The sequence below is a fragment of the Siniperca chuatsi genome, linkage group LG22, assembly GCF_020085105.1.
Source record: "Siniperca chuatsi isolate FFG_IHB_CAS linkage group LG22, ASM2008510v1, whole genome shotgun sequence".
NCBI lineage: Eukaryota > Metazoa > Chordata > Actinopteri > Centrarchiformes > Sinipercidae > Siniperca > Siniperca chuatsi.
In genome coordinates, this window is record NC_058063.1 from 21585399 (window position 1) to 21610867 (window position 25469).

A 25469-nucleotide genomic window follows, 5' to 3' on the forward strand; every position below is an offset into this window, starting at 1 on the left:
AAAGTTTTCTGAAAAGGTTTTAATGAAAAAATAGTTATTTACAATGACAAAATACAGTCTTTACATTCATGATAACAGCAAAAAACAAAACAAAACAGAAAATCAGCAACATATTGTGTGTTAATCTGGATTTTCTGCCAGTTTTCTGATTTCCTCCAGTAGCTCTGAGAAAGACGGCCGACCCTGAGACCTCTACACCACCACCGAAGAAGAAGAAGAGTGGATGAGAAGAAGAAGAACAGAAGAGTTTGAACCCAACTTCCAACCTGTTTATTTCCTCGTAATGTAAAGTCAACATGCTGCATTCAGAAATAACATTTCATTAAACTGCGTTGGTGTTATGTCGGCATAAAAACTTTAACTGGGTGAACTCTGTTTCTGTTACGGTGAGAAAACTTGAGCTTTAAGGTTCAACGTTTGACAAAAGTCTGTTTCAGGAACTTTCAGCCACAACTCATGGCCTTCCTCAACGTGTGTTCAGAGAGAAAGTGCAACTAGCTAAATCCACGCTATTTTTTTTTTTAGGTCGAGTTCAACTTTGGTGAAATTTGAGGGGACGGAGAGCCCAAAATGGAGGAAGCTATAGAAGCTTATTAGCTGTCACTTTTATTGAACCTCCTCTGTTGGAGTAAAAAAACCTCTTCCACAAAAGAGGATTGGTTTGCAGACAGACACGGGGCTGATGGAACAATTACGTCTTTTGAATAAACTCTGTGAACTTATTGTACTGTTGGCAACCAAGCTAAGCTAACTGACCGTTAGCAAGCTCTTTAGCTTATTTTCTCTCTTCAATAACTTTTTTTTATTGAACAAAATGGTGCACAAAATGCCAGGGGGAAGTAAACAGAACAGTATAGAGAGAATCTCCAGAAGCTAAGACTGACTAGCGCAAAGACTGGCTGGCTAGCGAGTGAGCGGTTAGCTTGCCAGCTACATCAGCTCACCAACTAGCCCTGCGAGTTGCCACCGAGCTTCGCTGTGCCACTTTCTGCTGTGACTGGGCCGTAAAGTCCCAGGGTATGAACACATTTTTCGCTCAAGTTTAATCAGTCAACTTTTTTTGGGAGCGTGACCAAAATTCGTCCTCGGTTCGATTCTAGCCAAGGATGCATGTCATACCACCCCCCCTTCACTACAAACTGCCCAAAAAGGCGAAAATGTGGCTGAAAGCTTCAGAAGCACCAAAAAACCTTGTGATGACAAAGTTTTGTCAAAGTGGGAAAACTTAAGTTTAAGTATATTTAGTTTCTGTTCCACCCCTGAAACAAAACCACTGAATGAATGGATGAACCAGTAGATCAGTACCTCGTGCCAGCAGCGGTACATGATGGCGTAGAGCGACTGCGAGGCGCGGTACGGTCGGTACAGCCGGACTCCTCTGGTGATGTCAGTAACCACATCCAAGTTGGTGCTTTTTTCAAACGGAGTCCGACCCTCCGAGTAGATCTCCCACATGACCACACCTGCACACACACACATACGTAAGCCTAATACTACTACTGCTGTTACTACTACTTCTAGATTATGTTACTTTGACAATAGCTGGAAAACAACAAACAAAAGTACATATCCAGGTGTTTACTCACTGGTGTGAAAATGGTTTTTCTTAACTTCTTGTACGAAGCATCCGACAAGCACTTTAATTTAATTTAAAGCATACTGACGCCATTACCGACTCAGAATGCATACGAATCTGCTCAGGTTTCAACACTTTCAAGTCCTAAAAGTTACAAATAACTTAATATTTAAGAACTAAAACAGATCTCTTAGCTGCTTTACTTTCTGTTTGTGTATTTTAATGCATTTATGCTTGTAACTTTCAGTTTTAAGTTTTTTCTGATTTGAATTCTCACTATTATACCTACAACAGTTAAAACGTGATGAATAGGCAGTTACGAACCCAGCAGGGACATAATTAATGAATATAATTTTTAAGTATTATAAAAACCCTGTGTTGATCAAACCCAACTATAGCTAAGGGTCCAAGGATAGAGGGTGTCGTAACACCTACTGCTATTATTACTACTGCTACCAGAATTGCTGGTAATAGCATTTCCACTACTTTCAGTACTAATAAGAGCGAGCGGTGAAGTGAGTCTGCGGTTTCTCACCAAACGACCAGACGTCAGACTTGCTGCTGTATTTACTGTAGTGGAGAACTTCAGGAGGAGACCACTTCACTGGGAACTTGGCCCCACTAGAACTGGTGTACTGGTTGTCTAGAACGTACCTGCAAACATGACAACAACTGTAGAACAGCTGAAACACAATACAGTGTTTGACATGAGAATATGAGTTTCAGTAGTTTAGTTTCCTTAAAGAAATAGTTCAACATTTTGGGAAATACACTTATTCGCTCCCTGGTGGAGAGTTTATTTTAGAAGATTGATAACTCGGCTACAGCCAGTTAGCTTAGCACAAAGGATCTGTACCTGGATCTGTCAAAAGGTAATAAAATACAGCTTTTTAATTTTTATTATAAAAAAAGTTTTACAGACTATTTCAATGACTTCCCGCAAAATGGAGAAATTGTCATATTTACACAAAAACGAGATGTAACATTTTAATTATTGAGCTTTAGAGGTGTTGACGGGCAGATTTAGTTACTTTTGGACAGAGCCAGGCTAGCTGTTTCCCACTGTTTCCGGTCTTTATGCTAAGCTAAGCTAACTGGCTGCTGCTTCGTATTTACCATACAGATAAGAGTGCTATCGATCTTCTCATCTAACTCACCAAATGTAGAGCTTTTCCTTTAAAACTTGAAATAAAGTGGCAGCCGTACCTGGTCATTCCAAAGTCGCTGACCTTCACCACATTGTGCTCATTAACCAGACAGTTCCTGGCTGCCTGGATCAGAGAAAAACAAACAGAAACCTCTGACAAATGTGCACCTGAACCATTTTGCCCACTAAGCTGCGTGAGAAGAGCAGCCACCAGCTGTTGCTTCAAAGTCAGACTAAGTACATTTACTCAAATACTGTACTTGAGTACAAATTCCAGGTACATTTTATGCAACTATATGCTTGCACTCCACTGCATCTTCTTCCACCGCTGACCATTTGCAATTAATTGGCTAAAACTTTACTTTCACCATAACAGTACTTGAAGTGCACATGAAGAAACAGCTCAACACCAGTCAGCTGCATTGTTATCCCTTATCCCATCATCCCTTGTGTTTTGAAGTCACTAGTTTCATTTTTAAATGGCACAACAAACCACACACACACACAGTGACTCACCAGGTCTCTGTGGATGAAACTATGTGCTTCCAGGTACTCCATCCCCTCACAGACGTCCTGGCACATGGACAGAAGCCACGCCTCCTTCAGAGCCCTGCCCTTCTGCCGCAGGAAGTTCAGCAGGCAGCCGTTCTCCATGAACTCGGCCACGATCAGCAGGGGGCGCTGCTGCAAGCAAACCCCGTACAGCTGCACCAGTTTAGGGTGGCACAGCCTCCTGGGAGAGACAACAAATGGACACAGTTTCACTTCCCTATGTTGACAACAAGGAAGTTGCCAAAACAGTTTTCTCTGTTCCCTCTTTTTTCTCTGTCTACATCTTGTCTTGATCCTCCATTATCTCTTCATCCTCTCCCCCCTCCTTACATCATGACCTTGGCCTCCTCGATGAAGTCCTCCTCGTACATGGCTCCCTCTCTGATGGCCTTGATGGCCACTCTCTGCTGAGCCCTCCACTTGCCGAGCCTCACCAGGCCGAACTGACCGCTGCCCAGCTCCTTCATGAAGGTCAACTCGCTGGGGTCGATCTCCCACTTCTCTGCAGGGAGGGAACGAGAGAGAGACAGGAAGAAGGGAGGAAGGAAGGCGAATGGACAGAAAAGAGGAAGGGAGATTTAGTACAAACATAAGAAAGAGAAACACAAGTTAGAGCTCATCTCAAAGCCCTTTTGTTTACAGGACCATTGTGGTGGTTTAGCATGATTTAGCTCATTTATTACACATCATATGTTTCAGTACTTCTGTGTTTTAAATTGGTGTTTTCTACCTTCAAGGTGTTAGTTTCCACTAATTTCAGTATGATATCAAAATCACTTGTAAACTTGAAACATGCTTGCACTTTTGTCAAATGGTGTTATGATCACATGGTAATGCAGTTGAAACTGGGGATGGGTATCAACAACTGGTTACTAGTTAGTTCTACTTATTGATTCCTGGATGTACATTTTGCCCCCATGGTTCACATGCACATGTTTTGTGTTTACATTATAGCAGATGGGAGATCATTCATCGTAACAGGGTTCAACATACCAAATCAAACTCCCTGCTTCCAGAGCTTAGCTTCCACATTGGTGAAGGCTGCTAATTTTTTGGCCACTGAGGTGCTGAAATCGTCATAGAATCTAATCTTGCACCCTTTCAATGAAGCATCCCGGTGCTCCCTTTTCCACAGGAGACCCAGCTCCTTCTCAATATATCGATGAAAGTGCACCAGCATGGGACGTGGTCGCTGGGACACAGGCTGCGGCGAATGCAGTCAAGTTCTAGCGGAAATCCCAGAGTACTTCCACAAGCAGCTCGCACATAAACTGCTTCAGATTGTTACCTTACAAACCTTCCGGTAATCTGACAACTTGCAGGTTTTTGTGATCAAGACACCAAGTCCTCCATGTTAGCTCAAAGTGCAACAGCCTCTTTCTTTAGCTGTGTGATCAAAGCCATTTCCATTGTCGAGATAGTGGCAGTATGATTTGCCACAGTAATGGCGAGGGCATCAAGGGAACTCTGGATCGGAATAGCTGTGGACTCCTCTGTCATACACTTTCTGAACTTCGACTTTGACTGGGTTAAGTACTAGCCTGTTTCAGTTGCACTTTACTACTCAGATGGATGGTTACAATAATTTCTGTAACCATTCAAAGGCTGGTTCTTCGCGCTATACTTTTAGCTCCTAGAATTACTGAAAATAACAGTGCAAATGAGTTAAACTGAACTGAACTGTAGTCAGTGGAGCGGACCCTGCGTGCATCTACTTCCTACAAGGCAAACCCAGACCAAAAAGAAAGGGAAAGAGCCCACAGGATCTGAGATATAAAGCAAGAGATCGTCTGCATATAAAAGACACTTTATGCTAATCTCCAGCTTTCAACACTCCATTAAACTTCAGTACAAAGTTTAATTGCAAGGCGTTTAAGAGCAACTACAAACAACAAGGGAGACAAGGGACATTCCATCCTTGTGCCACAATAAACTGGTGTGAATAATACAAATTAATTCAAGACATATGTTTCACCTAGTTCAAATTTAACAAAGGTATTACTAATTCATTAATGTGAAATGATACATAGAGCAGCTTTGAGTAAATGTTTGTGTGAATTTATTTATTTACCTGAACTGAATCCTGATGTGGCGGGTACACACCTTCCCATTGGCCCCACTGCATAACGCAACCTGGTGACAAGACCTACACACACAAACCAAACCATATCAAATGGCGCATTATATGTAGCACTGTTGTCTCAAATGTAGCATGCACACAAAGTGTGAGTGTATGTACCTGCTGCGTTGTGTTCATGGTAGTGTATGACATCAGGTATGGAGTTGAAGGTGTGTTTTTCAGCCAAGAAGAACTGTCCGGTGTCAGTTATTTTGATCTGGTAATGCCTAATATCCCCATTAGCACTGCAGGCATGAACACAAAAACAAAACGTTCAGTTTACAAGTAAAGATTTATTGAATATATGTGAATTATTGGTGTGTCTGTTGTGTCTAGGACTTTTACATGCTGTAATGTGAATCACCTTAATGTTTTGGTATAGACAGAGACGGTGTAGACTCCCTTCTGACTGGACTCCCGCACCACAAAACCACCCTCCTTGTCCTGGAAAACAACCAGAAATACTTTCACTTGACCGTAAAAATAAAATAAAACACTCAACGAAGCTCCCACCAGTTGCAATGATGAAAAGTAAAGGAAGAAACAGACATCTCAGAGACACTTTAACACTCCAACTAATGGTTATTTTCATTATCAATTAATCTGTCCATTATTTTCTTATGTTTGTATTATCTATTATTAGTTTAGTCTACAAAATGTCAGAAAACAGTGAAAAGTGCCCATCACAAGTTTCCAGAGCCCAAGGTGATATCTTTATATTGCTTGTTTTGCCCGACTAACAGTCCAAAACCATAAGATATTCAGTTTACCATCACATAAGACAAAGAAAAGCAGTGAATCGTCGCATTTAAGAATCTGGATCTAGGGAACGTTTGGCATTTTTGCTAGAAAAATGACTGCAACGATTATCAAAATAATTGCTGATTATGTTTCTGTAGATCAACTAATCACAGCAAATATAAAAAGAGGTGTGTATCACTGTTCGTTTCAGATAGCTAAGCCCCTGCGTGTACATATAAACAGACAGATACTGAAACAGAGAGACAGGTAGACCGACAGGTAGATACCTCCTGTCTCAGCAGCTGCTCAGCTTCTGTCCTGGTGATGTTCTTGCAGTACCACCTCCAGGAAGAAAAACAAAACATGATTAATAGTTTAATTGTTGCCTTTTGATCATATTTTATATAATTCCAATGTTACTGCAGTTTAATAATAAGAAAAAACAATAAAGGTTTTGCTTTACAGTGGGATAATAGCTAAAAAAAAGAGAGCTAAACAACCCAGTTGCTGCCTCTCTTTGTGGAAACTGGAATGTCAAACAAACAAACAAGAAAAAATATAAGACTCACGAGTTTGCCTCAATTCTGTTTTTCTCTGTCACGTAGTTACTGGGGATGAAGCCTTTATTCCTGATAGAAACAAGTAGAAAAGCAACATGAACAACCTGCAGGGTCTAACAGCAGCCATTTTAGAACATTTTCAGACTCAGCCTGTCAGGCTCAACTCTACACTGTAAAACTTTGCTCAACTTTCATCAATTTAAGCTCAACTTTGTCAGCCTCTGCTGTACTCAGCCACAGCAGTGCTGGTGCTAACATTATAATGTGCTAACGTTGGTAAGCCTCCATGCTAACCAGACAAACAAAGCTGCCAGTATGCTTCACCAGAACTGCTAGTTAGATGGTTGAACAGCTTCGGAAACCTGCGGTGTTAAACAGGTATAACGTTTACCATTTTCACCATCTTAGTTTAGCGTGTTAGCATGCTAACATTTGTTAATTAGCACTAAACACAAAGTACCTCTGAGACTGATGGGAATGTCATAAGTTTTGCAGGTATTTGGTCCTAAACTAAAGTGTTGGAGTTAAAATTTTGACCTTGATGATGGCGCTAGATGAAAAAGTCAGAGGATCACCAACGTTTTTAAAAGATAAAAACAAACCTTTGGGTTGTACAGTATGTTTAGTAACAGAAAATACATCATTTAGAAACTCTTCCAAAAGATTTGTAGTAGTTTTAATTTGACGTACCCATGTTTATCCTGCGCTCTCCACCACAGCTGGTCTTGTTTGTGGAGGATGATGTACTCCTCCCCCTGTGGACCCAACACACTGCATCATCACACATCTACTGCTTGGTGTGTGTGCGTCTATGTGTGTGTGTGTGTGAGTACCTGTTTGAGTGTGAGGTCAGTGTCCTCCTTGGCGGTGAAGTCATACATGGCGACGACACTTAGCAACCCCTCGCCTTCACCATCCCCGTTTTCAGGAGGAGGGAGGGGGAGCCTCTTCCTCGACCTGTCGACCTGAGAGAGACGGAGAGAAAAGAAATTAACAGATGAAAACGTATAACACACACACACACACACACACACACACACACACACACACTCTGTCTCACCCGGCAGGCGTGCCCTGGGTATCGCCTGCTCTGGAAACACAGGGAGGTGCTTCCCTCCAGCTCCATGCGGGTGCTGATCTCCCTGAAATCAACCGATCAATAAATAGATTTGCAAATATATATTAGTTTTTCATCTGCATCTGTTTAGCAGGTACACACATCCAGCCTAAAAATGTTTTTGGGTTACCAGACCAAAATTGCCACACAAGAGATTCTCAGCTTTTAAAAAAAGGACAAAACCAATGTCTTCAAACAGCTTAAACATTACATTAGTGGTGACCATTTTCCAAAAATCCATGAATATTTACTCTAATTTCCTTCCTTTAAAAGGTAGCTATTGGTTTCTTTTCCATCTAGTCCATCTAAATGCATAAAATGTTTGCTTTGGTTTTTTTTTTAGCCATGCTAGCAGGGTGGCACTGCTGGTCTGCCTGCCGGTTGGATAGTTCTGGATGTGTAAATAAGCAACTATTTGCTAACAAAGTCAGCCATATCACCTTTATAAGACAATGTGTTAATGATGTGCTCACGGCTTGTTTTCCACTGGCCCCCAAGTGGCCAAAAAAGATAATTAATGCAGGTTTAGCAGATCTGAACCCAGAAAACAAACAACATGATGACAGTAAACACACACCAATCATGAACAACAGCGCCCCTTCCTGTTTGGTGAAGTAAAACGATCTAGCAGATTTCCCTCCAGAACTGGGCCGGATTAGCTAGATGTTAACCGTCAGCTGGGTGATTATCTAAATTGTTTATTGATTGTTATTGCGAATGATTGCATTCAGTGTCTCTAAAATATGTCTTATTTATGTTTACATGACACAGATTTGAGATCATGAGGATAAATACAGAATATAGAAACACGTAGCAGCTTAATTAATACATTTTTAGCAATGCTAGCAGTTTGGCTTTAGGGATAGCAATGTTGGACAGACATTCATGGTCCCCAGAGGATGAATCTTAATGACTTTCCCTCTAGCAGGAACCAGCAGGTCAAAGTTTTCACTTCTCCAATGAAATATCTCAACATCTACAGTATTAGATGGATTACAAACATTGGTAATCCCTTAACGTTTCCTCTAGCGCTGTCATCAGGTCAGAACTTTCATTTGTCCAGTACTTTGGTTTATGGCTAAATACCTACAAAACTAATGACATTCCCATCAGCCTCAGCTGTACTTTGTGTTTAGTGCTAATTAGCAAATGTTAGCATGCTAACATGCTAAACTAAGATGGTGAACATGGTAAACATTAAACTCACTAAACGTCAGCACTGTCATTGTGAGCATGTTAGCATGCTGACGCTAGCATTAACCTCAAAGCAAGCGCAGCCTTACTGAGTAATGACATTACCCTCAATGTGCATTTGAATTCACACCAAATTGTTTTTTGCGTTAATGTTAGCTCAAAGTTTTGTTCAGGGAGTCACTAACTTTGATTGGTTCAACTCCATTTCTATGCTGATAACCTAGTGAATTATATTAGAAAAGGTGAACATGTGTTATGTTTAGTGGATGAACATTAACAACTAAAGAATAAACTCTAAAATCACACTGGCGTTGTCCTTTTTTATCATTAAAATGAGGTGAAATAATTTAATAGCTGTTTAAAAAAAAATTACATTTAGGAAATATAAGTGATGTTGGACGCGCAGACTTTACCTGGTCTGTACGGCACAGCAGCAGCAGCAGAAGACTGAGTGGATGGAGTGATCTGGAGGAAGAAGAGCAGAGTTAAAGATGTTATAAACACCGTTAGTGTAATCACATGGGGGGTGTCTGCTTTGCTGCTACAGGTTCAGCAGTTAAACTGGTTGTTTGACAATGTTTAATTGTTAATCCTGATATACAGTATATATCTGTTTTTTTCATTTGTTTACTTGTTGCTGCTTCTTGGCCAGGACACTCCTGAAATTAGATTTTTCAACTCACTGCGGCTTTGCTGCTTAAACAAAAAGGTCAAATAAGTAAAAAATAAATACATATTACTAATATGAACTAATGGATAATTTACTCACATTTCTGACTTTACCGTGTGATATGTACTTATCCTATGCTGCCTTCGTGTTCGTCAAAAATATCAGAATTTGAAGAACAGGCACATTAATGATTATGATTGGAAAAGTATGACTTTGATGCTGTCGACTCTATTTCCCTACAGATGTTCGTCAGTATTCAGGTGGCTTGTGATGATAATGTGATCTGACGTCACCTATATTCACCCAAGCACAAATGTTTTAGGCGTAACGGTGCGATCTCGTCGTACAGGTAGTTTTGGTTTTATCTGCTGGGATTCTCAGATCACGTCTGAAGTTCCTGCCTGAAATTTCACATTCCTAAACGTGCCTCGAATAAAGAGCGATACTTGGTTTTTAAAGGAGTTTGGATGGTGAACCAACCCTTTAATAATTACATCAGCTCTTTGTTGTTATTTCTGATATTTTACAAACAATTTAGTGGGGAAAAGACTAAAATAAAATCACAAAAATGAAAATATATAACTCAACTAATGATGTCAAACTTTCGCCTTTCTCTTACTTTTCTTTCTTTATCCAAACATTATCACTTCACATGATACCTTCACGGGCCAAACACCTTTTTAAAAGTCTCTTATTAGCTTCAAATATGGATTGATCGCACATTTCCGTGAGATTTATGATATAAACATGTAGAATTTGGGTTCGCCTAGAAATGACGATAATGAGAGCTCATTATAGAAACCAGTGTAATCTGTGAGGCTGTTGGTGAAACCGACAGGAATTACGATCTTACAGCGGCCTCATAACCGATAAACAACACATTGATGAAGTGCAACAACAAAAATCTACTCTAAATAAATAAATAAGGTGTCACTAAAGCATCATAACTAATAAATAACAACTTTTCAGCCTCTTCCCCCCCCCATTAAGGAGACGCAACCAAACTTTGATGCTCACGTCGCCATAACAACATGCAAAGACGGGTCACAACCAAGCGTGATAGCTCATTTTGCTCATTAGAGCCGGGGCTATCGATACGTTGATTGACAGGCAAATAGACCAACCACTCAAACAGTGGGCGGGTGAGCAGTCTTACAGTACATCTCTCTCAGTCTCTTATTGTTTCTCAGTTTTGTTTTAGGTGAACTCTCTGTTTGTGGTTTTGAGTAGGAGGTCTTTGTCAGGAAGTGTAGTTTCCTTTTCTACAGAACTAACACACAGCTGTGCGTGGGTCATTTTCTCAACGTTTGCGTTATATACGTGTGTGTGTGTGTGTGTGTGTGTGTGTGTGCAACATGTCTTCCTGTTTCTCTTCGTGTGTGTGTGTGTGTCTGAGTTTGAAGAAAAAAAACACACACATATGCAAACCGATGATTTGTCATGCGATTTTAAAAAGGTTGCTGCCAAAATAAAAGCAGATGTAGGATTTCTCTGTTAGCGTCCCGTCACCACGAGTCGATGCCATGAGGAGTGATGAACTCTTCTGGCGGTTTGTGGTGAACCAACATCCCATCAGCGCGCTTTCTCTGGTGCTTTTTTTTTTTTTTTTTTTAAGGCAAACCGAGAAGCTCCTTCCTCCACAGGCAGAGTGAAAACTTGGGTTTTTTGGATAAATGACGATATTATATAGCTTCATATATCTTTACTGCATCTTCCATCATAACACTGATCCAGTATCCAACAAGACTCTTTTATACAAGAGTTTCGTTTGGATGAGATTCCAGGAGCGGAAAGTAACTAAATATATCTACTTAAGTACAATTTTAAGGTACTTGTACTTGATTATTTCCATTTTATGCGACTGTATACTTCTACTTCACTACATTTATTAGACTACATTGTGGGGGTGGAGCTGGACTCTCTGGCGGTGGTGTCAGAGAGGAGGATGCTGGGTAAACTACACGCCATCTTGGACAGCGTCTCCCACCCGCTCCATGACACGCTGGTCAAACAAAGGAGCACCTTCAGCGGAAGACTCATCCCCCCACAATGCACCACAGAGCACCACAGGAAGTCATTCCTGCCTGTGGCCATCAGACTCTTTAACTCCTCCCTCTAAGTGTCAGTCTGTATGACCCGACTCACTAAACTGGACATTGATCATTAACATCTCTGCAATACTTGAAATAATGTGCAATATTCTGTGTTAATACTGCTGTGCAATATTAGTTTTCCCATGTTAGTTTTTCCTATTTATTGTTATTGATATTATATATTACTCTCGACAGTACATGCACCTCTGCTTATTACTTATTTTATTACATTGTATTATTATACTGTATTATCATCATCACTTGGTACTTCACACTTAGTTTATCTTACTACTTATACCGACCTGATACTTAATTTATTTCTGACCTGTTTTATAGTGTATCATATCGTTTTCTAGTACTTTCTCCTGTGTGCACTGACGTAAAGGCGAGCTGCTGTAACACAGAGTTTCCCTTCGGGGATCAATAAAGTATTTCTGATTCTCATTCTTATCTGACAGCTGATTTTGCACGTTATTTTTCATACAAAACATACAGTGTATGAAGAATTGTTCTGTGAAAAAAAAAAAACCCTCCATCTCATCAGGTCATTTTAGACAAGAATTTAGTCCTTAAAGTTTAATTTTCTTGTGAAAAATCTGGTGGGAATTGTCTTTTTCATAATTCTAGTGCCGACGTGTTTTATTCTGTCTTTTTTTTTGAGATATAGACACTCATTTGTTGAACATTTAAATTAAAAACATGGTGAAACATTCACACAGTAAAATAAGGTTTTTAGGACTCAATTAGGGTTTTTGCAGGTTAAACATCCTTTTTAGACGTTTAAACATAATTAAAATGATCTCCGCCTCGACCAGCCGCAATACAAATGCTGCTCAGTATTGATCAGTATCAATAAGCCTACAGTGTACGACATTACGAAGTCGCTTTACAATGAAAAAATGGCGTCTATAAAACAAAAAAAGTCTCCATAAAAATAAATGCAGGTTTGTCTTGTAAACAGAAGCACACATTCCTGGTACATTACTTGTGATCGCTGAATTTCGACTGCCTATTGATTTATTGATCATCAAGGTGGACAATAAAATGACTGTTGCAACTTATTTGGGGGGCTTTTGGGGGATGTAAACAGGTGATGTTGCTATGGATTCAGTGCAGCCTCCTTTTTTTTAGGCTATATTTGTTTACATTTTGGCAAATTAGTATGCCGAATAAGCTATCAGCAGTTCCTTTTTGCAGCGTACCCATGGATGTACAGACAACTATCACTGGATTACTTTAATACTGAAGTACACTTAAAAACGTGATGATTCTCAGGCAGGTTCTGGAGGTATAAGAAGTGTCTTTTTTTGTGGACGTGGACGTTTATTCGCAAAACATGAGTGTGTAATAATGTGTGTCCTCTGTCTCTGAGTCATAGCTCTGCACAAACATCTGCTTTTGCTAGCATTTAGCATTTAGCTAAGTGCCTGAGTGCAGTCTCTCAGAGCGGTTAGCATGGCTGTAGCCTGGCTGTTCAAAGACTTTCAGAGATTTATTTTTAAGAAAAACTGATTCTTACGTTTCGACAGACACAAACATGGACTACCTTCATGCCAGAGCATTTCTCATGGAGCCTGCTTGACTTTAAAAAGGCCACTTTAGACTTAATCCCCGTCCGGGTAACCGGCCCTTTGTGCCAGCGAGCAAAACGTAAGTGAAACTTCACTTTAACTGTTTCTTTGTGCTCGGCAGATCAGAGGTGCTACTTTGCAGAAAGGTGTCTCTGCCTTTCTGGAGCTTTCAGTCTCCATTTCCACCTCTCTGCCTACTGTTTACTTCACGTTCTTGTACATTTCTCTGCACATATAGAGACACTTAGGGTTTATCTCCCTCCGCTTACTTTGTCACATTTTCACTTTGCATCCTTTCACGCACATTTTCTCCTTCGACTCAGTAAATTCTCAGCAGTTTATTCCGACTTTTCGCGGCGTGACTGAGCTGAAATGCATGTTTCTTCTCAGACTTTTTCATTCATACTTTCTACCCAACACCTTGTCGGTCGTGCCGATTTGCTGAATTCGTTTCAGTTTGCTGTTTCGAAAAGAAGAACGTTTCTTCTCACGTTTACAAAAAAAGTCTGTGTGTTTGTTAAATTCCCTTGTGTAAAATAGTTTAATATGCAGATACTGCAGGAACAGGTACTTACTTGAGTGAATCATGATCGGCTGTCTTTACGTCTCTTCTTCTACTTTTTCTCCTCCTCCTCTTCTTCTTCAGCTCCAGTTTTTAAAGGTCGTGATGATTTCTCTGCGATCGGTTGCATTGACGGGGCCGATGTGATGCCACAGGTGGGAAACCTTGAAAAAGCTTATAGACAGAGACGGAGAGAGAGAGCGAGCGAGAGCGAGAAAGAGCGAGCGAGCGAGAGAGGTAGGTGGGTGGGTGGAGGAAGTAGAGAAGGTGAAGAGAGGTGAAGAAGAAAGGACAAAAGAGAAGAAGACACGGGGAGAAAGAAGAAGAAAGATGATATTATTTTGTCTGCTTGAGCCACACTGAAAGTCTAAAAACAAATAATTTGTGTGTACAGCGTTCACACACACACACACACACACACACAGATAAAGAGATAGAGAGGAAGTGAAAGAATGACGTGAACAAAACCACAAAGCATCCGTCTCTGTGTGAATAACTCCAGGAAGAACACACACACACACACACACACACTGTAAAACTCATAATGCAAAGCTCTTGTTTTATTTTGCACCACGTTGCTATTTGAGTCATTTGAATTTACCCAGAAAAGACTTTGGTTTGTTTTCGCACTAAAAGTCAGCGACTCCCTGAGCCAGACCGACACGAAACCTAAAACTCGATGCCGAATCTCGGCTCGACACTTGTGACGGCCATTTTTTACGCTCTGTGAGGAAAATGCATATTCAGAGTTAACGTTATACAAGGAGTTTACAGCCGAGCCAGCAGCTCTGTGAGGCTGTGTGTGGACACAGTGCTGCTCCGAGCTAAATGCTAACATGCTGATGTTTACCGTCTTCAACATCTCATTTTAGCGTCTTAGCACGCCGAGGCTGATGGGAATGTCTTTAGTTTTGCAGGTTTTTGGTCATAAAACAAAGTATTGGACGAATCACTATTTGATCTGTTTGTTTCATGTATTAATGTGAGGAAGGTTACAGTCTCCTCATCGCTCCACGCAGACGTTTTCAGCTCTTCAGTGGATGATTAAGTCACAAGCTTCATGTGCGTCATCATTTATTCACCATATCTGTTTCCATTGCTCTTTGCTTTTAATAATTCGCCAACTTTTCCACCTCAGCCGAGCGTAAAGACTGTTTTTATTTCATTTCCCGTGTTTCCACTTGAAAATGCGCATAAAAACAGGTGGATGGAAACACACTTTCTGTTTCGCTGATCGTTATTAAACAGTGTTATCTGCTATACCGACTTCCCAGCACACACTGCGTTCGAGTTGACGCTCGAGAGATTAGTGTCCCAAAGTGAGACGGGAGATGATGCCAAACAAAACTCCATTTAAAAAAATCTGTAAATTTTAGTGCTTTGTTGCTCGCAGTCCTTCACGCTTTGCAGAACGTCGCCTCCGAATCATCAAAGTGGTCTGGTGAATTCGGCACAGACGTGATCCACCAAAAAGGCTCTTATTTTGATAAACCCTTATATGCCATGTTGTCGTGATGCATTTGTGTGCTAACGGGGATCCTTACGCAGTATTTCCTACCAATTTCAAACCTCGAAGACAAACGACGACGCAGTCGCCAACGAATCAGGTTCGTATGCAAATAAACTGTAGAGATTTACGTTTACCGGTAACATTTAAAACCGGTGCAGGAAGCGGCCTGATGTGCAGGGAGCGTAAGGTTATCAGAACAGGTAATCAATTATCAGGCGTTTTGCAGCATCTTGTTGACAAACAATCCCGTGATCTAGTGTCAAAATCACTTATTTTTCTTTAGTTGTGCTTTCACACATCGTCACAGCACCGTCTATAACTGCTCTCAGTTCCCTTATTGCTACTGCAGATATATTTCACAACAGAAAGTCAAAGCACATGCGAAGCTGCGACGGGAAAAAATAGATGGTGTAAAGGTGTTTGTTAGTGGATCGTCCATAGATAACAGCGACAGGACCGAGCAGGCGCGAGAGCCGTGTTAGAGGTCACGTGACCACTTACGACAACAGCGTATGGCCAGGTATTGGTCAGCCCTCAAAGAGGGAAAATCCAACTTTCATTAACACGATTTTAACGTTTCTTACGTCGGGGCGCTGCTGCAGCACGTAGCGTTGTAAAGCTGGAAAGATTCAGCGATAACACAAACAAGAAACCAGCGGTCGGGTCGGGTGGTAAAGATCGTTCGAGTTAAAGATACCTGCGATATCTCCCACCTGGCGAAAAAGAGAACTGGAAGCGTCAACGAAGCGGCGCCGAAATCGCTGCAGTTCAATTAAGATAAAATCCAGAATGAACACGAATACAATCGATGCAGCTGAACCACACAGTTCGTTTATTTAAAGTTAATGAAAGGGATCGCTGTGAAAACGTGTTTGGTCCTTTCTTCCATTAAGAGACTTGTTTAGTAACCGACCACCGAATCTCAGACGTCGGACGCATCGGTTCAACAGCAGTCCTCTCTCTCAGCTGCCACGAGCGCTAACGTTACTCTTGCAGCTACTGCTGCTTATAATAATAATAATGATACCTGCGATGTCGCAGGAAGTTTCGAGCCTCTGCGAGCTGATTTTCTAAGAAAAGAACTGAAACCAGCTGCTCTGAAGAAGCGATCTTAAACACACGCGACGTGTCAGAAAGTGGTCGTCAGTCCCGTTCACTTCACCATCACAGGTCAGCTGCTTATGATTAAACTTTCAGCACCAAGCTTTCAGTTTCAGTGTCTACACACACACACACACACACACGTTTGTACTTCTATACTAGCGAGGACCTGAGCCTACTTTCCAAATATGTCCTCACTTTCCAAAAAACATCCTACGTTTTTAAAATGTCCTCACTTTCCAAAAAATGTCCTTGCTCTTCAAAAACATTCTCGAGTTTGAAAAATTTGAAAAGTTTCCCCCCCGCAAAAAAATGCCCAAAATGTCCTCCATTAAACTGCCGTCACTTTCCAAACTTGACCTCTTGACTTTCTAAAAATGTCTCCTCCGTTTCGAAAACGTCCCCAATTTCCAGGTGCTCCCAAAAAATGTCCAAAATATGTCTTCACTTTCCAAAGATGTCCTCACTTTTTCAAAATGTCCTCAAATTTACAAAATGTCCTATTTTCCACAAAAGGTGGGGAATGCGATTCTAATCCCAAAACACGTCTTTTGGTCAAATTCAGCGAATATCAGCTCGCGGTTCGCTAGCTGTCCGTTCAGTGCGCGCTGAGAAAAACCGACGACGTAGCTAACGTTCGTTACGTCCCTTTGCTGCGTCGTCGTTCGCTCTGCATCGCGTAGAATCGCGTACCCCACCTTTAATTTCCAAGTCTTCCCAAAAATGTCCCACTTCCGTGTTTTGAGACGAGACTTAAACGAAGACTCTGACTCAGACAGCCTGATGTCTTCAGGCAGGTTGATCCAGAGCCTCGGGGCCCTGATGGCCAAAGCTCTGTCCCCCTTAGTTTCCATCCTGGACTCAGGAACAGACAGGAGACCCCTGCCCGAAGATCTCAGACTACGTGAAGGTTCATAAGGGATTACAAGGTCTAAAATATAGTCTGGAGCCATGAAGAGCCTTAAAAGTAATCAACAAGATCTTAAAATCAGTCCTGAAACCAACAGGGAGCCGATGTAAAGAGGCTGAACCAGGTGTGATGTGGTCGCAGCTCTGGGTCCTGGTTTACAGCCGAGCAGCTGAGTCCTGTACAGTCTGTCAGAGTTTTTAAGTTAAGACAAGTGAACAGACTGTTACAGTAATCGAGGCGTGAGGAGATAAAAGCACGTACAACAGTTTCTGCATCACTAAGATTTAAAGTAGATTTTTGCATCTATATTGCTCACTTTCCTAAAACTGTCCCCCAGTTCACAGAAATGTCCTCACACACACACAAAAAAACTCAAATTGGTCCTCAGAAAGATAGAAGACCACGCAAACATGCAGCAGTTGCAGATATTTAATGTTTTTCCACTGATTAACTAGTCAAATTATCTCACACACAGCTGACGTCTTCCTCCCTCTGACACACACACACACACACACACACTGCGGGTGTACGAGGAAGTGTGCGTGTGTGTGTGTGTGTGTGTGTGTGTGTGTGTCCGCCTCCCTCTTCATTTCCTGAATCCCTCCTCTGATTCACAGCGACATGGGAAACAAACGCACACTAACGAACTGAAAACTGGAGGAATGAGCAGCGAAGGTAAGAGAAAACACACACGCGCTCGTTTTTCACTTTACAAAAGTTTGTATAAATAAAAAGTGCGGCTGCGCAAAGTGCGCGTGTCTCCGCGGACAGAAACTGCGGAGCTGCAAAGTTTTGACTTCGCGGCGAGTCCGCGCCTGCAGTTCTGCTGCAATAACCTGCTTTTAACACTTAAACACAAAGAGCACAAGGTGTCAATAATATCAATAATATCGATAATATCACTAATATCGATAATATCGATATCACAGGGACGCGTCTTACAGCGACACCGCAGGAGAAACAAACAAAAAGTGTCTTAAAAATCACTCCGAGTCCACAGTAACTCGCGTTATGATAAGGAGTCGTGTGGTTTGGTTTGATTAAAAAAGGGTTGTTATAATGTTAATGAGCCTGAAGCACCTGTGAGCAGGTGAACATGCTGTCCGCGGCGCGCGTGTGCTTTTAAGCTTCCTTCTGCTGCATTCAAGCTCCGTCGGAAACACGCGACGCGTTAAAAATGCGTTAAAATCAGTGTTTTGTTTTGTTTTTTTACTCATTATGCAGAAATGCCTATGTCTGAATATTATATATATTAATGCATTAATCTGTTCGTCGCTTTAATGTTGCAGCTGGTGAAGGTGGGGCTCATTTTAACCACTTTACCTGCCGCTGTGTGGCTTAATCTATAATAAAACGTCATTTATTTGCAGATTTATATTAATAATCTGAATCTGAAGAGTAACTAATGTTAATAAAGTACAATATTTGCCTCCAAAATGTAGTGGAGTGGAAGCAAAACGTGGCACAAAATGGAAATACTCAAGTAAAAGTACGAATAACTCAAAATTGTTCTTGAGTAAATGTACTTTTTTACATCCCACCGCTGGTGTTTTGTCTCCTTTTTGGACCATTTACAACAAAAGTATATTTAGTAGGATGGCTGTGTGTTATAGATGATTTTATATAAGTTTCTGAATGCATTATTAAGGAAATAAAGCCAAATACAGATGTATTTTCTGTATCTGCCAGTGTTTACAAACATACACGTATCTGTAACTGCGGCAGAAAACATTCGTAACTTAGATTTAATGGTTTTTTAAATCAGGTGTGTATCAGTTTCAAAGTGAAAGCTGCAGAGCTCAACCCTCAACACTTTAGTGCCGACTGAAATGTGCCACACGAGTATCCAAACGCTTGTTTGCTCTCTTTAAACAGACGTTTCCTTCATCTGAATCATCTAAACTTTACGCTACATTTATTCAGGCAAATTTATTTATCTGACGCGGATGTGTTGAGCTGTTTGGCTGCTCAAAAAAAAAAAAAAAAAAAAAAAAAAAGGGTTAAACGATACGGAAACGCTTGTTTCTCCTTGTTTACATTGATAAAAAAAAAAAAACTCTAAAAAGATCTAGATCGTAGGTTGCGTTATATTTATTCTTCGAGATGAACCAGTTGATAAACTTTTTGTTTCCCAGTTTGTACGAGACATTTAGTCACTGCTAAACGCTCATTTAAACTTTCCCCCAGAATCCACTCTGATTTTGTAGTGTTTTAAATAATTTCCCCCTCAGTTCACCAGCTGGTCTCTAACTCCGACGAGAGCTGAGAGAGTCAACCAACACGATAAAGCTGCGGGACAGAAAACCAAAACAACGTGCTGAAAGACGCTAAAAGACTCCAGTGTCTAAAATTTAAAAAAACAAAAAAAAAAACTGTGCGTCTCTCCTCAGCTCAGCTCAAACCCGCCGCGTTCTGACAACTTCCACCAATGGGCTGGGGGCGTGGGCGGGGCCAGGATGAGTGCCGAGCTGCTATTGGAGGAGATGCTCATCAAGCGTTCGCAGCAGAAGAAGAGGACGTCTCCGCTGAACTACAAGGAGAGGCTGTTTGTCCTCACCAAGAGCAGGCTGACGTACTACGATGGAAGAGCCGAGGTCAGTTTCGTACGTTTTTAAAATTTACATTTCAGTTCAGAATTTGTTTTGTAAAATGTAAGAAGTTCACATACAGGTATATCTCTGTAGCAAGATATTTTTTTATTTGACGATTTAAAAATGACATTTTTGGGGAATGCACTTATTCTTTATTTTGCTGAGAAGATCAGTACTACCTTCATGTCTGTTAAATATGAAACTAGCCTAGCTTAGCATAACAAACAGCTAGCCTGGCTCTGGCTGGAAGTCACTGCTAAGCCAAGAAACAAGATATAACATGTTAATCAGCGAGCTTTAGAGGTGCTGGTAGGTGGATTTTATTAGCTTAGCCAGGCTAGCTGTTACCCCCCGTTTCCAGTCTTTATGCTAAGCTAAGCTAACCGGCTGCTGACTGTGGCTTCCCGTACAGACACGAGAGTGGTATCGATCTTCTCACCTAACTCGAAAAAGCGTCAAACTATTCCTTTAAGTAAAAAAAACAGCCAAAATTCTCCATTCGCTGTTCGTGTTTTTAACTCGGCATAAAGATTAAGGTGAAAATTTAAACTTTTTTTAAAAATCTATCGCAGATTGAGAAGCCAAAGACAAACTTTAAGACGCATTTTAGTTCACAAAAGGTTAAAACGTGTTGTGTTGAGGAACCCTGGCACATAAACACATACAGTGTACCTGCATGTCTGTTATCGCAGCGATAATCAAATCAAATAAACTTCTGAAGGAAATGACAGTTTGTTTAAGTTTCTTATCTAAAACCTTAAATAAACATTTGGTCACTTCTGAATGGATGAACTGCAGATAAATTCTGCAGAATAAAATATGATAAAACGCCACAATAGGAAGTCAAATGTCTCAGAGTGCGGTTGTTATCACATTAACAAAATCAGTTTCCGTCAACAGAAGAAGTTTCGTAGAGGCTCGATCGAGTTGAGCCGCATCAGATGTGCGGAGATCGTCAAGAACGGAGGAGGAATCATCCCCTGCCAGAACAAATACCCCTTTCAGGTACAATCACACAACAAATATACTATATTCAACATTGGCCTGTTTCTCTATCAGTGATAATCACTAAAAAGAAGTCAGACGGGTCAAGAAACTCGAGCAGTCACAGGTTGGAAACCAACCTCCAACCTCGGAATAGAAAAACGAAGGTAAACAGTGAAATTATCACCCAAACTGTCCCATTTCCTGCTTCACATTTGACCTACATTTCGGGTGTGCTCACTTACTTCCAAATAAAGTGGTTTAGATAATCTGGATCAGGGGTTTTCTGACGCCGTGCGGCCACTCCTCTCCTGTTATTATTCTGCGACGTCTATTTAAGAGACAATCATGCAACGACAGTGCCTTTGCTTTGTGGGATGTACACGGAAGTATGATGCTGCCATGGATTCAGTGCAGTGGGCTACAATTTGAGCCTTTATTTAGACTGCGTTTGTTTTAATTTTAGTAAATTATCCCCATTAAAAATATGCCGAATTAGCTATTAGCAGTTGCCGTTTGTAATGGACCCATGGATCTACAGACAACTATCACTGGATTACTGTGATACTGGAGAAAACTTAAAAACATGATTATTCTCAGGCAAGTTCTGAATTTATAAAAAAGGTCTTTTTTTCCTCTATGATTTCTAAGCAGATTTATGGACATTTATTTGTGACGGACATCAGATAAAACGATATCCTCCTGAAACTTTCAGTCAGAGTTATGAGTCAGAGGAGGAGGAGGACAACGTTTGACGCACATTGTGGCAATCTGAGTGTTTTAAAGTACCTTAATTGTCACTGCCACAGCTGCCACTGCTTACCATATTGATAATCAGGCCAAATCAGCGGGTCAAACTACAATAACTAACTTCCTGTCGTGTTTAGATGCCCAGCATGCACCTGTCCCTTTCACCTTACACAGCAGTTTGAAAACCCCTCGGTTTGTTCACAACCTGTCTGACTGCTCGAGTACTTTGAGAAGCAATTCTTACCACAGGAGCTTTCAGCCGCATCTCATGGCCTTTATCAACAGATAAAGTTCTCTCAATCTGGCTGAAAGCTCCGGAAAGACCAAGTAAGCGGATCACGTGATGAACCTTCAAGCGCAACACGATATAATTTACTTACAAAACCCCTCAGGAGAGGCAGGAAGGGAATGATGTGAAATGTAGTTTTAATTTTAAAGAAACACAAACTAAGTATTCATTTGATAATAACATTACATAGATGGTTAAAAAAAAGACACTCAGAGCATCTTTAAACTGTAATATGCTGCAGATTTCTGTGCCACACAAACTAATTCACTCCAGTATTTCCTAACCGGCGTGTCGTAACGTTCGTCTGTGTGTGTTTAGGTGGTGTACGACACCAACATCCTCTACGTATTCGCTCCGAGTCACGACAGCAGAAGTCTCTGGGTCCAGGCCATCAAAGAAGGTCAGTCTATTCGGTTATATTCTGCTGAAGAAACCAGCAGAGGAGATCTTTATACAGTTTATAGCTTCAGACTGTTGGAAAACACGTTTCACACTTTAAACCACACATCTGAAACTTGGTTTTCACACCTGGGCTAACTTTTCCAGCAGCCCCCACTGTTTCCGCTTCACCTCAGACCTGCGACACGGTCGTCCGACAGGAGAAACGAGGTCAGATGCTCCTTTTAAAGTCTGAGGCACAAGATGGTTCAGCTACCGTTTAGCTTTTAGTTTTAATGTTACTCACAACAGGAACAGTGGAGCCTGCTGGATCATTTAATAAAAAGAAAATGGTTACAGTGACGATGCAGAATGGTGATGATCAGAGGAAGAGATGTGAGGCGAAGATACCGGCGAAGGCACAGGTGCATGCTGGTGTTTTTAAAACAACAGGAAGTTAGTTATTATTGTTTGGCCCGATTATCAACGAGGTCAGCAGTTGCAGAAACAGCAGCGGCTGTGGCACACAGACACGATGCACATATTTTTAGATTCAGATATCATTATCTCCAATGTCCATCGGGCATAAAACGTCCAGAAATCATAGAGGAAAAAAAAAAACGCACTTTAAAAACACGTTTTTAACTTTCTTTAGCATCAAAATCATCCGGTGACAGCTGTGTGTACATCCATGGGTGCACTGCAAAACAGGAACAGCTAAAGGCTAATTCGGCATAGTTTTAATGGTGCCAATTTGCCAAAACGCAAACAAATATAAGCTAAAGAAACTGAATCCACAGCAACATTGTACTTCCTTTTTACATCCCAAGTGCTTCCTCATGGTGGGATTTGTTGGGTCTTTGTAAATAATATTATAAAAGAGTTCGGTTCTAGATCTTCGTGCAATGAGAGAGCTTCTGTTATGAATTGGCGCTAGATAAACAAAATTTAATTGAATCTCCCAAAGCATGACGTGAACACGTGGGGGGGGTAAACTGTCTATTATAGAGGGAGTGGTAGTGTAGTAGAGCGGATGAAGCTTCGGGGCTTTCTTTCTATTTGTGCCGAGAAAGATTTGAAGCTTCTGGTGGTTTGTAAAACTTCCAGCAGCCCTTTAAAGACTGAGGCCGAGAGCACCGCGACACCTCGCTGATATTAATAGTTTTAGTCTCACATGTGTGCAACACGAGTCCACGAAGCCTGCGTGTTGTTATTAAATCTGTACGCTTTTGTTCAGTAGTGCTACGTTAAATACAGATGCAATATGTTACAGTAAAATACTTGTCCAAAAAGCCCAGATATAAAATATTTTTGCTCACACGAACCATTAATGGAGCTTTTTCGTGTGGTTTGCCCGCTGTGGGCTCGTGTTGCGAACCTTCGTGGTTGATATTTATGTGACGTTTCATTGTGAAATTACTTTTATTACTCGGTATCAGGTGGAAATGTTCTCATACTTTTGATTATGTCTTTCTAGTGTGAGACAAGCACATTTTGGACTTATTTTCAAAACAAGTCAGTCAGAGACTCACGGAGTTAGCGTGCTAACTACAGCTGATTAAAATCTGCTACAGCTGTCACTTCAGCCAACAAAATCGACGGCTACAGATGAGAAACCTGCTCTCGTCTACCTCGGCCTGGCTTGACGGGCACAGCAACAGTAACTAAGAGTTCTTCAAAATGCTCAACCTTTAACTGAGCTTTTTAAGCGTCTTTCGGCTCATTGTTTTGGTTTTAAGGCCAGCGACTTGTTCACACACTCTCACAGAGTCGTTTTCGGACGCAGCAGGCAGCTGCAAGGCAAAAACAATCCGTTATTGCAAGTTTAAAGACATTTGGGGAAAATTGAAAGCCCAATTCTTTACATTTAAGTTAAGTTTTGTGTGTTCAACATGGAAATATTACAGCTTTCGTTCACGTTCCTTTAAACGTCACTGGAGGAAAACCGGTTAAATGATTATTCCTGAATACAGACTCCCGTTCGCACATGACCCAGACACAAAACATTTCTGTCTTGTAGAGATCAAAGACAACCCCGTGGTCTCTGCGAAGTTTCACCCTCAGTTCTGGCAGGAAGGGGCTTGGCTCTGCTGTCGCCAGGCGGAAAAACAGGCTCTGGGCTGCGAGGAGTACAACCTGTTTGGAGACAGTAAGAAAGACAACCACACCCACAGACAAAGCTTAACCACCCGACTGCTGCCCTGTATTAATGTTCAGTTCAAAGTAATTCTACCACACCACAGAGATTTTTTTAGCCTTTTCAGCTTTACATAGATGCTCACGCGCCAGTAACGTCACGTGGTCGCGGTCAGTGCAGTCATGCTATGGATAAGTCCATTTAAGTGTCATAAGCAATTTTTGTGCAGTAAAAATTACATTTTGTGCCTCTAAGTTATGAATGCATTAATGTTTGAAGAGGATTTTAGGAGTTCCTGTAGTGAAGACTAAATAGTTTATACTCTTGGACCTCAATATAATATAATATAGAATTTATAGTAAGTAACCAGTTATTTCAGCAATCAGATAAATGTGCTTGAGTATAAAAAAAGAAAAGGGAAGTAAAGTACCACCTGTTATGTAGTGAAGGAAAAAGCAGAAATGGAAATATTCAAGTATCAAACCTGTACGCACATTAAGTACAGTACAGTACATTAGGTATTTATTTACTTCCAGCTCTAGTCAGCAGCAATATAAAAAGATGCTTGATTTTAAAAACATACAAAAAAAACAGGAGAATGATGCTTTCACGGTTTAAATACTGAAGTTACGTGTTGGTCCTTTAACGCGGGTATTTTAAGAAAAACAGGAAGTCACATTGGCAACGTTAGCGGATTCATTCAGACTTGTGATTGTTGCAACAGTAAAATAAAGATTCTTGATCATCAATATTACAAGCAACCAGCAGTGAGAGGTCAAAGGTCACAGGGATCTGACAGCAGCGTGTAACAGTGTGTTAAAGCGCTCTGCTTGGTTTACTGTTTCTGTTCCTCTTTTTTTAGTTTCGAGAAAACCTTTACCCCCTATTCCTGGAGAGGAGCGTAAAAACGAGAGGGT

The 25469-nt window shown here is 41.0% G+C and overlaps 3 protein-coding genes across 6 annotated transcripts in view; 2 read left to right on the forward strand and 1 right to left on the reverse strand.

Annotated features, from left to right (window-relative positions):
* Positions 1-25469, forward strand: part of LOC122870258 (low affinity immunoglobulin gamma Fc region receptor III-like) — a 1099642-nt gene that overhangs the window by 946415 nt on the left and 127758 nt on the right. The gene's annotated exons all lie outside the window — the stretch shown is intronic.
* Positions 1-25469, reverse strand: part of txk (TXK tyrosine kinase) — a 25681-nt gene continuing 212 nt past the window's right edge. The window contains exons 2-17 of one of the 3 annotated variants that reach the window (XM_044184007.1): positions 13916-14076; positions 9420-9471; positions 7756-7837; positions 7529-7660; positions 7386-7450; positions 6705-6764; positions 6423-6477; positions 5759-5838; positions 5515-5639; positions 5347-5421; positions 3606-3777; positions 3240-3456; positions 2734-2847; positions 2112-2259; positions 1306-1463; positions 1-192 (exon numbers count right to left, since the gene is read on the reverse strand). In XM_044184007.1, the coding sequence (XP_044039942.1) occupies positions 121-192; positions 1306-1463; positions 2112-2259; positions 2734-2847; positions 3240-3456; positions 3606-3777; positions 5347-5421; positions 5515-5639; positions 5759-5838; positions 6423-6477; positions 6705-6764; positions 7386-7450; positions 7529-7660; positions 7756-7837; positions 9420-9471; positions 13916-13928 (1620 nt within the window). In that variant the 5' untranslated portion in view covers positions 13929-14076 and the 3' untranslated portion in view covers positions 1-120. Of the gene's footprint in view, positions 193-1305; positions 1464-2111; positions 2260-2733; positions 2848-3239; positions 3457-3605; positions 3778-5346; positions 5422-5514; positions 5640-5758; positions 5839-6422; positions 6478-6704; positions 6765-7385; positions 7451-7528; positions 7661-7755; positions 7838-9419; positions 9472-13915; positions 17258-25469 lie in introns of those variants that run through there. The other 2 variants (XM_044184006.1, XM_044184008.1) reach the window with 2 other exon arrangements.
* The window catches only part of tec (tec protein tyrosine kinase), a 22579-nt gene continuing 10315 nt past the window's right edge, over positions 13206-25469 (forward strand). The window contains exons 1-7 of one of the 2 annotated variants that reach the window (XM_044183938.1): positions 13206-13419; positions 18041-18098; positions 19814-20017; positions 20915-21019; positions 22356-22437; positions 24436-24564; positions 25415-25467. In XM_044183938.1, coding sequence (XP_044039873.1) covers positions 19880-20017; positions 20915-21019; positions 22356-22437; positions 24436-24564; positions 25415-25467 — 507 coding nt within the window. In that variant the 5' untranslated portion in view covers positions 13206-13419; positions 18041-18098; positions 19814-19879. Of the gene's footprint in view, positions 13420-17944; positions 18099-19813; positions 20018-20914; positions 21020-22355; positions 22438-24435; positions 24565-25414; positions 25468-25469 lie in introns of those variants that run through there. The other variant, XM_044183939.1, reaches the window with a different exon arrangement.